The following is a 14,887-nucleotide window of genomic DNA, read 5'->3' on the forward strand; positions in this document are numbered from 1 at the left end:
GTGCTGTTTGGAGGGGGTTTATTGAGCTTCTGCATTGAGAGTGACTCTTGAGTCGAACATATCTGGTAGTTTGGCTGTTTGGTAAACTCAAGGTGGCAGTGCTGTGTAATGAAATGCTCCTGGAGTTAAAGCAGACATTCAGCTTAATAGAAATGGATACAATAAAATCCATATTTAACCCAGATTAGTCATTTTAGCTACTTTGATAACTAACATTTCCCATGTATAAAAGATTTGACATTTATTTCACTCTGAAAGTTGATTCCGACTTAAATTTATTCATAGGGTTTTGCCAGAGGAGGCTTTCATCTCGTTGCACAGTTGTCTTTGTTAACAATTGATTCACATCCCCATGAGCTGCAAAATCTGGCACTCGACGGCGTTTTTTGCACGACGACAATTGCAGCAATGTGTGTTTTTTTTTATTTTTTATTATTACTTTATGCTTACTTACTTTTATCTCGTTTAGCTTCCAGGATGTTGTCGGCTTCATCAAAGACGCTCCCTCCCGGGGTGTTCTTATCAGTTCTTTTCCTTTTTCCATCTACTCCACTTGGCTTTTAAGATATGAGTCTGATGTGTGAATTTAATCAAACTGGCTACTGTTGAAGAGTGCATCGTTTCAGCTGAATAATTAAACTGAAACCTTTGCCTTCCTAATGGCTCTTGTTACCGTTTCCACAGAAACGCACCCGTCACTTTCCAGGCCCTTTCGGAGGGGGACAGGAAGTTGTGGATGGAGGCCATGGATGGGAAAGAGCCTGTGAGTTTGTGTTGCTCATTTAGAAATGGTCTTCTTTGACTCTGATTAAAAAAAAATTGCTTTGCTTGGCAATGATTTTTAAAGTTAAATTTGTTATAACTTTTTCTCAGCTCTACACATCCTCACAAGAATGCACACAGGTTCAAATACAAACCCTGATTAATATTTGACTTGATGTTAATTGGACGACATGCTTTTAAAATCAAACAGATCATGATTACCCCTTTTTTTTTTATTCTTTCCACTCTTTCCCTCTTTCGAAATTTCCCCACCGCTTTTGTATTTACCACTAAAAATATACAGTTGTGGTCTTTGAAGGCAATGAAAGTCCACCCAACAGACCGTTTGTTGTTGGTATGCAGAAGTTGCATGCATTGAACATAAAATATAAAATCCTGCTAAATATTGTGCCCATATAGACCTTTGAAATTATGATGACAATTGTGATTTAATGCATTTGCTCAACTCCTTTGAAGTCAGATAGCTTAATGTTTGGCGGTTCTGACCAGACAACGTTGTCCCAGGAGGCGTTGCGCCTGTCCATGCGAGCAGATGTAAAGATCAGTCGAGCATAAAGTTGTTGATTTTGAAGCAGGAATTTATTGTCAGCTGGCTTGAGCATTTGTGGCTCCTAAGTTGATCCTAAACATCCCAACTAATTGCCTTTTTTTTCTTAAGATTACAGTTTGGCTCAGATGATTGAAACTTGGATATAATGTGGTGTGTTCCAGTATGAAAATGTTCCCAAACAAACATAAAAAATGGTTTCGAAATCGTTATTTTAGGTTTTTGTAATGGTCTTTCCAAAACCCCGAAATCAACCCTACTAAGAATTTATGCACCACTTTTAAAGGCCAAGTCTGCCCTGGGAAACAAACCAGTTTCAGTGAACTCTGCTAATTCTAAAAGCACATGTTTGAGGCGAAAATCTCAAAGGGACATCAAATTAAATATTAATGGAGTTGCGTGTTTTTATTTGGACCTGTATGGATAATTTTGAACATGTGTTGGTAACAGAAAATCGACAATGCATGCAAACGTTCCCCCCCTCCCCCCAAATTCTTGTTTTTCAATCCATTGATGTTGATTGTTGTGTGCTTATATATCCATAGAACAACTTAATCAATAAAAGCCCAACAACAATGTGACATCATTCAGTTTGGAGGTAACAGATCTGCAACCAAAACTCAATTTTGAGAAAGCTTTTTGCATTTCTGATTATTTTTGAGGATGTTTAAAACGCATCTAATTAAGTGTGTTTTGCTTTAAAAAAAAAAAAAAAAAACTGGAGCTGAGAAACAACCAGCTGAGAAAAATCCTGTTTAAATGATGTTCAATTATTTGTGTAGGCGTAAAACAGCATGACGACTGGCAGCTTAACTTTAACTGGCATTTAACTGCTTAACTGGCATTTATGAGGCACCGGGTTCTGTACAAGATACATCTGAGGTAACATGATGCTTTCAGCGCACAACAAGGTATTTGTGCGCAGGTTGGTTGGCTGCAGCCTCAAATGACTTTAAACCAAATAAGGTTTGGTGTTGATGGAGCAAATTCTACAGAAAATACATCTGTTCTGCATCTTGGGGAAAGGAAAAAAAGATCCTACACACTACAGAGGATTTTCTTTCATTTTGCGCCTCTTGATGAATGTCGCATCTTACCAGTTCAGTCTATTATTTGCTTGTGGTTGACAAAGACAAATAAAGGATGTGAAAATGACACGTGGCACACATTTTAGTGCCCTTTTGCTGCGCCACTTCCCCGTCAGAGTCATCATATTTTTTTTTAAAGCCTACTCTTGCAGTTTGCACTGACGGGTAAATTCCCTGCACGCCAACGCCGACTTTGTTCATTAAGCACTTTTAAAAACATCAAACACTGACCAAAGGACGAAACATGAAAATGCAAAAGAATAGAAACAAAAACATGAGCAATACAGAATAAAATGCAACTAGTGGTCTTGGTAGGAATACGCAATGCATGAGTCACATAAAACAATAAAATCAGAATACTAATGAGTTCTTATACGGGGTTAAAAGCTTAATTAAAGACATTGTTTTTCACTGCAGATTTAAAAACGAAGAGGCTGTTAAAAATTTGTGAACTTCAAACAGCAATAGCCCTGGTGCTTCAGCACTTTCCACCTAAGTTCAGCAAAATCTGGTCAGCTGGTCTGTGCGACCGAGAAAGGGAGTGCGAGGGCAGTTGTCCAGATTGGTACTGAGGGGTAAGACCATTCAAATATTTCCCAACAAAAACTTTTTAAATGAAGTCTAAAGTAGACGGGCAGCCTGTGTAAAGAAAATAAAACGGGAACTCCTCCGTGTTCCAGTTTAAATCTTTGCGGTAGCATTTTGTGCCCACTGAAGGAATGCCAAGGAAGGCAGCTTAACACCAACAAACAAATCATTCCAGTAATCCAGTCGAGTTGTAATTAAAGCATGGCTTTCTCTTTCAAAGTCATGTTTTGACATCGGTTTTATTTTGGCCAGGTGCCTCAGCTGAACGAGATGGATCACATCCCTGCACTTTTCTGACCACTCGGCTTGAAATCGCTGTCCATTTTAAAACCTAAATTAGACAGTTGGTGTTTCATAGTGTACCACAGAGCGAATGTTCACTGGGAAAGACCAAAAGTCAACATCGAGAAGTTATCTATTTGTTTCAGGAGCGCATAAATCTTGGTATCTTTTGTAAAGCAATGAAAAGTAATGTTATGCTTTCTAAGATCAGCTAAGAAAAAAAAAATGTAGAGGTCCAAGATTTGAACCCTGTGGGGCTCCACATGATGGAATGGAGGATGCTCTAAAATTATTTAGATTAGCATAAAAAGACAGTCGAGAGCTAAAATTAGCTCTCATTTTGGTTACAAATATCTCCACGGTGTCGTAAACACAATATTCAGATATTGCGATCTACTATCTTGAAAGAGGCGCTGAATCTTGGAGAATCAGGACCACATGGTCCCCTGAAAATGTACCCAGAAGGATTTCATTTAAGATGCTGAACGAAGCAAAAACCGAGCTGCGAAGTGATTTTAAACCTGACTGAAAGCTCCCAGAACATCATCTTCTAAAACGCTTTCAGTTGGACGTAAACGAATGTCTCCAGAATCGTGTCTTTCACATTACAATATCCTGAATGAGAGATGAGATACAATAGGGCAAGAAAAAGGTATTTATTCAGCCACTGATTGGGAAAGTTCTCCTGCTTTTGAAAGATGAGAGGGCAGTAATTTTCATCATAGGTACACTTTAACAATAATAATAACAAAACGGGACATAAAAAATTCCAGGAAATCACATTTTAGGATTTTTAAAGAATTTATTTGTAAATTATGGTGGAAGATAAGTATTAGGTCACCCACAAACAAGCACAGATCTGTGACTTCCTTAAGAAGCTCTTCCGTCCTCCACTCGTTACCTGTATTAATGGCGCAAGTATAAAAGGCACCTGTCCACAGTCAGGCTCATGCAGTCAGACTCCAAATTAATCCAAGACCAAAGAGCCACCAGGAAGAAAACTGCAGATCTGCACCAGGCTGGGAAGAATGTCTCTACAATAGGCAAGCAGGTTGATGTGAATGAGTGATGAACGGGGCAGTGCATCGAGAGATTTCAAGTCAAAACCTCCCATCAGTGAGAGCATTGAAGGTGGAACAGGCTTCGTCTTCCGGCATGACAATGATCCCAAACGCACCAGTCGGACAACAATGGAGTGGCTCCGTTAAAAAGCACTTCAAGGTCCTGAAGTGGATTACCCAGCTTCTAGACCTCAACCCCATAGAACATGTTTGTAAGGAGTTGAAAGATTGCCATCAACAGGCCCAAAGCATCACTGCCCTCCAGGAGAGCTGCAAGGTGGAATGGACCAAAATACAATCTGGTGAAGACTTACAGGAAATGTTTGACCATTGCCAACAAAGTTATGTTGCAAAGTATTGTTGAGTGTTTGTTATTGACCAAGGACTTATTTTCCACCATAATTTACAAATAAATTCTTTAAAAGTTCTACAATGTTTTCTTTGATTTCTGTTTTATAATTTTTATTCCTTTAATTTTTGGCTCTCATAGTTTAAGTAGAACCTGTGGTGAAAATTACTGACCTCTCGTTAAGTAGGAGAACTTGCACAATCAGTGCCTGACTGAATATTTTTTTGTCCCACTGTGATGAATCTAAAAGCACAGCTATGGTAGTAAATGTTCATCTAAAGACAGATTTCAGTAATTTTTAGACTAATAAAGATTAACACTCTATGGATTGCCATTTTTATTTAATATCTGAAACTGCAGATTCTTTAATGGAGATCATTTTTAATTAAACTAAAATGCATTGCTAATTTTTCCTATTTAAAGCTTTGTAAAGTATCAGGTTTTATATTTTTTTTTCACTACGTTACACTGCTTTTTATTGGCATTTACATGAAAGATCAACACAAAGTAACACACACTTGTGAAATGGAAGAATATGTTGTGGTTTGCAAAAATTTTCGTGGAGAAAAATCTGAAATGTGCTTCATTAGTTTGTTTTCTATCCTACTTCAGAAATTCACTAATAAGCAACCGGACACTTGAGTGTACTTTAATCTTAATGTACATGTCAGGATTTATAATATATTAATAGATTAAAACCTGTCGTTCCTGGTCTTACTTAAGCAAATAAAGTGACAGGTCACAGATAAAGGATAAAATATTTTTGGACACTTTAATTGGGACAAAACAACTGAAGTGCAAAATATTGATATTTATTTTCATTGTATTTTTTTTTATGTTTTGCTTTTTTAAGACTATAGTTGGTGTTTAGATATTAATAATGACTTCCAATAATACAACTTTTTCTGTCAACTTAAAACATTCTTTTTAATTTGGTAACATGAAGGGCTGCTGGATGATCGCCCTACGATCCCTACCACTAAGTTTAGCAAGTTTTCAGGGGAAAACCCTGTACATTTAATGTAAAAACCAGAATTTTCCTCTAACTTCACAGTTTTGTGGTACTTTTTCAGTTTTGCTCAATCACATAAATCCCAAACAAATTCTTTGAAGTTTGTCAGAACGTAACACAACGTGAAAAAGTTCATTATTAATTTTTTTTTTCAAGACTCTGTATGCATCAAGGCACCTATGTACATGGTATCTGATTTTTATTAAAAAAAAAAAAAAAAAAAACGCACATTGGTGTTCTTGCTTGTTAATGCATTCATAGATTTGGAATTCATTTAATGACCAGGATTTTCCTTTTTTTTTTTTGAAACATGCAAAAACTGAACATATCACTTTTCTCTTTGGCTAATTTCTGTTGTCCAAAAACGAGTCTAATAATGAATGCGTGTAGCTGCAGATAACTTGATGCCTCCCATTTCCAGACGTCTCTGGTAGACCCAAACTGGCCCTCGTTTCTGTTCTGCTGCGAGTGTAAAAACAGCCATAAATCACACTTGACCACTAGACTGATGCATTACAGTTTCGATGAATGTTTTGGCAACATTTTGCGCCTTTCACGGCCAAGACATTGACATGCCTGATCTCACATCCCAAAATAAAAAGTTATTCCCCATTAAAAAACTTTTTTTAAGTGTTTGGCAGTCAAGGGGAAAGAAATCCCTGCATGTACTTCTCCAGAGTCTCTTAAGCGACTGGATATGTTGGCAATTTTCTTGTTCGGCACAGAAAGCAAATCAATCATTCAAAATGCTGGAAAATGGACTTTCGCTTTTAACTCTTAGTAATTATTCACTCTGGCATCCCCATTATTATTGTTTTTTTTTGTTTTTTTCTTCCCGTATGTTAGATTTGTTAGTCCTGATGCAGAATGTAACTCTGTGGGAATACCATAACACAGCACGCTGGGAGTCAGCAGCCTCTGAATCAATTGTCGGGTGTGACTGCCATATTCCCCCCACCCCCTAACTACTATCTGCTGCTTTGTGGTCATTGAACAAGACTCTCTCAGCATCTCCCGCTGCTCTGTACTTAGCCCTTAGCCTCGTGGCTCTAACGGCTGTCAGAGCCACGAGGTGGAGGAGTAGCGCTCTATTTCAGGAAGAGAATCAGATTGAAGCATTGATATAAAGACCAGCACGTTTGATAAGGTCTGGTCTCACGTTCAGAAGTTCTAAGTCTGACTTGCTGGCAGCTGTACCTGCAGTACTGGAGCCAAATTTACCCAAAGATTGAATGCATTGTTCTTTTTCTGCTCCTCGTTGTCATTCTATGCTATAAAACCGTTAACTGAAACCAGAAAATGGCGCTCATCACCTCGTAATTCATCCCGAAGGTCTGTCGCTGTGCATAGGAAGCTGGATCCCATGGATTTGTTGCCTTGAACCATAAGTTTTTTTTTTCTTTCTTTCTTTTTTTTCTCCTCTTTCGCTTAAAAAATGGATGCAGTCATTAATCACAGTGGTGGATTTTTCCACATGCTCCACAGTCTTCAATTTCTTTCTACATTTGCTATTTTCATTTCAGATTTATCACTCCCCCATTCACAAGCAAGCAGAAAGTAAGTCAGTCATCACTATCCCTCCGAGCCTGAAGTTGTGATAAAATATTCAGTTTTTCTGTGGCAAGGTCTCATTTCTGTGGGGGGGTATTTTTCTTTTTTTTTTTTTTTTGTTGTTGTTGTTGTTTGCTTTCCCACAGTGGAACTAAATGAAACTGGATTCAAGTTTGTGCGAAAGTGCTTCAACTACATTGAAACTAAAGGTAAGTTGTTTACTGTCTGTATTCTTGTTGGTTTCTTACTCGCCTGTTGGGGGCGTAGTTGAGTCGTCTGTTGGCATCGCTCCTTGGGGTTGCTGTGAAGGGGAGCTATCGCTCATCACAGCGCCGTTAAAAGGCTCATATGAAACCTGCTTCAGGTTGGAAAGCTCTTCACTCGGCACATCCAGGCTTCCTACGCAGTCTGGAAAAGTCTCAAATTTTATTACAGAGTTTTCCGGATCTGGATCAGAATGAAAAAAGAAAATAATAGTGTATCAAAATACTTTACTCCCCGTCCCGCTGTCTAAATGTCCTTGATACCTTGTATCATTCCTTCTTTCTGTCTTTATTTCTCTTTCTTTTTTTATTTCCTTTGTTGTGTCCTTTGTTATGCAGCCATTCTGTCTTTCCTTTCTGCCTCAGCTCTTCCTCATGCCCTTCTTTAGTTGGTTCTCTTTGGTCTGTCCTTCCTTCCTTTCTTGTAATGTTCCCTTTGTCCTTAATCCCTTTTTCCTGTCCTTCTATCTTTTCTGTCTCCTGTCGTCCTTTCTTTGCCTTCTACCTTCACAGTGTCCTTCCTCCATTTAGTCATTGTGTCCTTACTCCTTTTGTTTCTGTCCTGTTTTTTTCTTTTCCTTCCTTCATTGCTTCCTTTCTTCAATCCTTCCTTCTTCCCGTCTTTTTTCTCCTTTCCTTACTTTCTTTCCTCCCTCCTTGTGAATTTGGCATAAATTCTCCAAACTCATTTCGCGTTTTTAGATTCTAGAATCAGAACTTCAAATTAAGCAAAATTGAATCTGGGAAAGTCTCAAATGATTAAATGACGAACGTGTTTCAACTTTGACCTTTGACGTCTCTCACTGTTTCTTTGGGAGAGTGTCTTCAGTAGCAAACACAGAAACATTGAGCCATTTTTTTTTATTGCATCTTTGCAGCAGCACCAAGGTTTGATTTAAGGAAACAGGATTACTTACAGTAAGGCTGCAACTTGTCTATGAGTAGTTTCAGGCAGGAGTTAAATGAAGAAAAGAACATTTTCATTCTGTCTCATGTCAAGCATTAAAGAAAGCATGTGGTACATTTCCACTCTACATCATCTGCCCTGATTATACTCCCTCGATTTCTTTTTTTTTTTATAATTTTTTTTCCCTGTATCCTCCCATCTCCTCTGTCCAGCCGCCACACAAGAAGGAGTGTACAGGACAGTCGGCAGCAACATCCAAGTGCAGAAGCTCCTGAACTCCTTCTTTGGTAAGGACACGAGTCTGTGAATGTGAGCGCCATCTGTCCATTTGCTTTTTTAAGCACATAAACCTCCTGTAACACTTAAGAGGATCTGCAACATTTTCTGCCACGTGCATAGAAGGTCCAGGTAATGAGATGCCAGGTATGTGGACCATAGAGCAGCCCGGTTCTGCCACCCCCATACGCGATGCTGCACTTTGCTGATCAGCTGTCTGAAACCAGGCTTTCACACTTTTCTCTTGCTCACAAAAAAACAAGTTTGGCTGTTTGGAAATATTTCTGGTCAAACAGAAATACGTGGAACCCAATGTAAAACCTAACGAATGGCCTCCTCTTATATCTTTTATCACTAAAGCTGAGAAGCTATGAGTGCTAACTAGCTGACTGCAGGCTCTTAGTCAACCAGTCAATCAAATTGAGTTTGTATAGCACCTTTCAGCAACAAGGCACATAAATAAAAAGTCATAGAACACACAGCCAACAATTGAAACATTACATTTTACCGTCGTTACACATCAGATTGTTGTTTAATGTTTCATTTATTCTGTTTCAAAAGCAACCCAGCAAGGTGGGCTTTAGTCTAGATTTAAAGAAGCTCAGTGTTTCAGCTGTTTGGCAGGTTTCTGGAAGTTTGTTCCAGATTTGTGGTGCATAGAAGCTGAAAGCTGGTTCTCCACGTTTGGTTCTGGTTTTGGGATGCAGAGCAGACCAGGATCTCTGAGCTACAGGGAGCCAGTGTAGGGACTGTAGAGCTGGAGTGATGTGCTCCATCTTCCTGGTTTTAGTGACAATGCCAGCAGCAGGGTTCTGGATCAGCTGCATTTGTCTGATTGATTGATTTTTATTTTTTTTCTTAGGCAGACCTGTGATCAATGTGACTAAAGATAAACGCACGGATGAGTTTCTCTAGATCTTGCAGAGATAATATTCCTCTAATCTTTGAAATGCTCTTCAGGTGATAGAAGGCCGACTTTGTCTTTTTGTGGCTCTGTAGGTTCAGGTCTCATTAACTTGCAAACATCAACTTATTATTCTTGTAGAGCAGAGCGCCAATAAATGTCTTGTTTTTGCTTCTTTGTTACACCTAAATGTTTTAGATTATTAATATTTGAATAGAGATAACTTGAGATTAGAAGCTGTTTTCAAGTGATGCCTTCATTTATTGCGGGAAAACAGAGCAGTGCCTCCTAAACCTCCATCCATCCATTTTCCTTCACCCTTGTCCCTCAGTGGGGTCGGGAGGGTTGCTGGTGCCTATCTCCAGCTAGCATACCGGGGGAGAGGCGGGGTCACCCTGGACAGGTCGCCAGTCTGTCGCAGGGCAACACACAGACACACAGGACAAACAACCACACACACTCACACCTAGGGGCAATTTGGAGAGGCCAATTTACCTTGACAGTCATGTTTTTGGACTGTGGGAGGAAACTGGAGTACCCAGAGAAAACCCACGCATGCACAGGGAGAACATGCAGAAAGACCGGGGCCAGGAATCAAACCCAGAACCTTCTTGCTCCAAGGCAACAGCTCTACCAACTGCGCCACTGTGCAGCCCCGCCTCCTAAACCTAATAACCAATAATAACTAATTGACATCAATAATTTCCTATAACTGGCATTGAGTTTCTACCACTGCCACAGAGGACTCATGTTTGACATGTTTATGGTCATACTACAACATTTGAATTTGATTTAAGTCCAGACTTTGACTAGGCTACTCCAAAACAATTTTTTTTATTTTTCTTGATAAGATCTTGTAGTAATTTTGGTTAACCGGTCTCTCCTGGGAAGGTTCACCACTGCTGCACGTTTTCTCCAGATGTTGGTTATGGCTCTTGGTTTGGTTCGCTGGCAACCCAAAGTCTTGAGCTTTGTAACCATTTCCAGACTGACAGACATTAATCACTTTGTTTTTCTACTGTTTTTGGATGATTTGTTTCTTTTTGAGAACTTTCAGGCGTCAGAAAGGTTCTCCTACAATTATTTATTATATCTGCAGGTGAGGTGATAATCAAACTTGTGTTTCGCCTGTGAAGCTGAGCCAAGCTTTAAAAAAAAGAAGAAGAAAAAATGTAGTTGAATCAAGGTTGATTCATGGTTTAAGAATGGGGGCAATTACTTTTCCCAGAGGGCCAGCTTGGTTTGGATAACTTTTTTTCCTTTAATAAATGAAATCATCATTTGAAACAACCTTTTGTATTTAAGTCAAGTTTTATTTTTATAGCACATTTCAACAACAAGGCAGTTCAAAGTGCTTTACACCATAATGACATAATTCAGTAACCAATTATGAAACGGCAATAAACTTTACATTTTGTCAAATGCCATCATCAAAATCTTCAAGGAAATATACATCAAATAATTAAAAATCAATGTTCCAGTCGGTGTTAGCCTTGAGTTAAAGGAACTCAGTGTTTTGGCAGTTTCTCAGTTTTCTGTAAGTTTGTTCCAGATTAGTGGAGCACAGAAACTGGTTGTCTTCTTTTAGTATTACAATTCATTTCTGAGTAAATTTAGCAGCTGTTCATCCTGTGTTTTTAATTATGTTTATGGGACAGTTCTGAGATAAAGTCGGGAAGAAGACTAAGACATGGTTGCGTTATAAAACAACATCTTTGAGCACTTTCCATTTTACCACTCAGAAACCTACTAAAGCTGGGTTCACGCTGCGCGATTATTGGTCGCCATACGCAAAAAACCTTTCATTGTGAGAGAAAATTTCTGGTGGTGACCTTGATCATTCAGTACGACAGACGCAATTTAGCGCTCCCCTGACAAAAGGCGAACTGTGACAGGTCTCAAGCAGGGTCTATTATGTTATTGGCAAATAGTGCAATGTGACCTTTGCCTCAACCCAATTCTCATCGCAGTCCTCTTTTGTGCAGCCATGCTGCTCCCTTCTCTCTTTTTTTCTACTCTAATAGTAAGAACACTAATATCCACAATTTGCAGTCCATTTATTATTGGACTGAAGGAATGCTGATGAGGAAATTTGGCCATTTGACTCAGGTGAGTTGGCAAAATGGTGCACCTAACAGTTGTAGGATATTAGCTCTTGAGGACCGGAGTTGGTGACCCCTGGTCCACAGCAACAAGGTGTGCAGTCTCGCATTCTCATGCGGTGTGACAGGAGTTATTGTCACATTGAGGTCACACAGTGGGAGATGTTTAAGTCCCGTACGATTTTTTAAATCCCACGGTGTGAGCCGGGGCTCAACACAAAGGCCGGCGTCCACCAAAACTGACAAGTCGGATAATTAGAGCAACAATTAAAGAATGAGCCGGGAGCCCCACGGTAACTCTGCAGGAGCTCCACATCACCCTAGACACATCATCCCCACCTTGAGACATGGCAGTGGCAGCATCATGCTGTGGAGATCCTCCTCCCCCCCCCTCAGCAGAAATGGGGAATATGGTCAAATTTGAAGGGAGGATAAGAGGAGCAAAAAGGTGGTTCTGAAAAGTGTTTACCTGAGTACAAGACAAATGAATTTCAGATATTTATATTTGTGAATTTGTGAAAAAATATGCAAGTTTTTTTCCCTTTGCACTTTGTGTTTTTCTGTCACATAGCGTCTCCATAAAATACATTTGCTGTAGGTTTGTCAAGATAACCTGATGCAAAAGTTGAAAATGTCTTATAACAACTACTCTGTCACGAAAAAATAACAGCAAAACAGTTCACAGCTCGATGACGCGGTATTAATGTTGGCATTTCAGTGCTTAAATTGAACTGGTGCAGCTTTGATTGATTGACATCTGTTCCTTATTTAAGCGTACGTAAACATCTTTTTACCCTCATTTAGTTTTAGTTTGAGCGAAAAACAACACTTGCGGTGGTAAGACGTTGCTAAATTACCAACTCGGCGACTGCTGCAGGTTGTCAGCTGAGCAAACATGCTACATTTGATACATTTCCTGGCAAAGAGAGCAAAGCCTCAGAGATACAGTAGCAGAAAGCATGCGTGTTGCTTTGCCACGTGAATGAGCACATTTCTCCGTCTCTTAACAAGCCATTCATCTTGGCTTGAATAAGTAACTGGTGACCAAGAGGTGTTGGATTCAAAGGAGCGTCAAATGATGCTATAAACACCCTCGATAATAATTCCTGGCTTACAGTTTTTTAAGTTATAATGAGGGAAATATAAAGAAAAATCTGGCTGATCTGAGTGTGCTTCACACAGAGCTGCTGCTGGATCAGCGCTCCTTTACTGGAGGGCAGAGGTCAAGAGGCTTCAAGCAGAGCAGCATTATTTTTTAAAGAATAATTACAGGATCTAAAAAAAAATAGACTGCGACACATGGGTATTTGTAGGGTGGGATTCAGCTTTGTACGCTTTCATACTAGGTCCAAATAATGGGAATCACCCACTCTGAAAAACAAGAAGAAGAAAAAAAATCCCAGGATTTACTCAGTTGAATTGTGCAGCTCATTATTCTGCATTTCCAACTCATATCCAGGATACTAAATAAATCTATTTCAGTTGATGGAAATTCTTTGCAGATTGAACAGGGGGGGAAGAAGGGCAATTTTTTTTTTAAAAGCGCTTAAAGAAAAAAGAAAAGGGGATGAAATCATGTTTTTGTTTTGCAGTTACTTTGCAATAAATACCTAAGTGCGCAAGAGCAAGTGAGCAGTTAACAGAAATGCTTACAGACCTCATACGCTGCGTGGCACCTGGTTCATGGACCGGAAACATGACTCCAGTATGAGATCAGGTATCGCTCATCTTTAAAACAAATAACACAGTTGGCTAACGAGGAATAATTCATGCCCCGTGGACCTCTACATGCGGCGCCTGGCTAAAGTATTCATAACCCTTGAACTTGTTCACATGTTGTCCTCTTACAGCCACAGTGTTATTGTGATTTCATGTAACAAAAATGTTGAGGTTTTCAAATACTGTACTGGAAAAATATCTGGATTGTCTGGTGTTGAGCTCCTTTTACTGCATTCAAGAGTTTAACTCATATCGTTGATACACAATGCTGGTATAGACATACTTGGGGGGCAACAACAACCTGCAGCTATAATTGGAGAAAAATATTGTTCTACAAAATATTAAGCCTGTCCCAATATAAAATAAATCAATTAATCGCATGATAAATTAAAACAAGCTGGATAATTTCCATCTGAATAATTGTTTTTCTCTTTTCTCTCTGTCTCTCTCTCTGCCTTTCTACCAAAGATTGGATGATTAAAAGCTTCAGTCTGGTGCTTTGGTCTCAACTAGGCCCTTTTTTGAACGACAATTTGGTTTAGAGAGACTTGCATTTTATTTGTTGTTTTAGTTGTTTTAAATATTGGCCTAAAAAGTATACAACAGGGCTGATGAATACAAATGCATGCCACACTTTGCAGATTTCTTTGTAAAAAAACCAAAAACAAAAATGTATCCTTTACCTCCACTCCAGCCTGGTAAAAACCGGCTTCTTGTACTACGCTTTGCTTCGTACAGAGAGTCTGGACCCTCTACTGTTGAGGAACAGTTGCTTGCTGGAGGCATGTACTGTGTTGAAGTTTTAAACGATTGGATCTGATTTTAATCGCTAACATTTGGCCGTGACGCATGTTATGTGCCAGCTCGACCTTGAAGGAAGCTACGCTATGAAGTTTAACGGAAATTATGTGGGCTGTAAACAACCATCACCCTCTGCAAAGAGAGAAATGCCGAGCTGAACAAGGTGACTGTTCATGTTGCAGCATTCCTCTTGCTCCGACTTTTATTGCTCGATATTTGGAACCGTGGCCAACGCAGACTGACTGGTTTGTTCACTTCCTCCGCTGCCATCGGCAAACTACAATCACAGGCAGACAACAATTCATAAATACTGCAGAAACTTGACATCACCGTTCACAACTCCTCTTTCTGTCCGCTGATTGGCCTGCTGGAAATGCATCCTGAGAAATTGAACTCAATGGGACAAATCCCAAACGGAGAACGGGAGGGAGATGAGAATCAAGGGGGTTTGATGTTTCACACATAACCCCAATAAAAGTACATTAATGTTGGTGCATGCAACATAACACGTGGAAAAAGTTCAAAGCTTTTGCAAGACTCGCGTTCATGGATAAATCCCCCAATCTGTTTGGACAAGAAGCTGATGCTGGAATTGGTTTTCTGCAGCGCCGGTGACGCGCATCGAGACAACTGTTTGACGATAACAAGAGCATT

At 39.5% G+C, this 14,887-nt stretch overlaps 1 protein-coding gene across 1 annotated transcript in view; it reads left to right on the forward strand.

Annotated features, from left to right (window-relative positions):
• ophn1 (oligophrenin 1) overlaps positions 1-14,887 on the forward strand; it is a 41,921-nt gene that overhangs the window by 12,161 nt on the left and 14,873 nt on the right. Inside the window, exons 11-14 of the mRNA XM_008427517.2 lie at positions 685-763; positions 7,234-7,267; positions 7,408-7,470; positions 8,644-8,718. Coding sequence (XP_008425739.1) covers positions 685-763; positions 7,234-7,267; positions 7,408-7,470; positions 8,644-8,718 — 251 coding nt within the window. The remainder of the gene's footprint in view (positions 1-684; positions 764-7,233; positions 7,268-7,407; positions 7,471-8,643; positions 8,719-14,887) is intronic.

This window comes from Poecilia reticulata, chromosome 14, assembly GCF_904066995.2.
Source record: "Poecilia reticulata chromosome 14, P_reticulata-male-v2, whole genome shotgun sequence".
In the NCBI taxonomy this organism is placed as follows: Eukaryota; Metazoa; Chordata; class Actinopteri; order Cyprinodontiformes; family Poeciliidae; genus Poecilia; species Poecilia reticulata.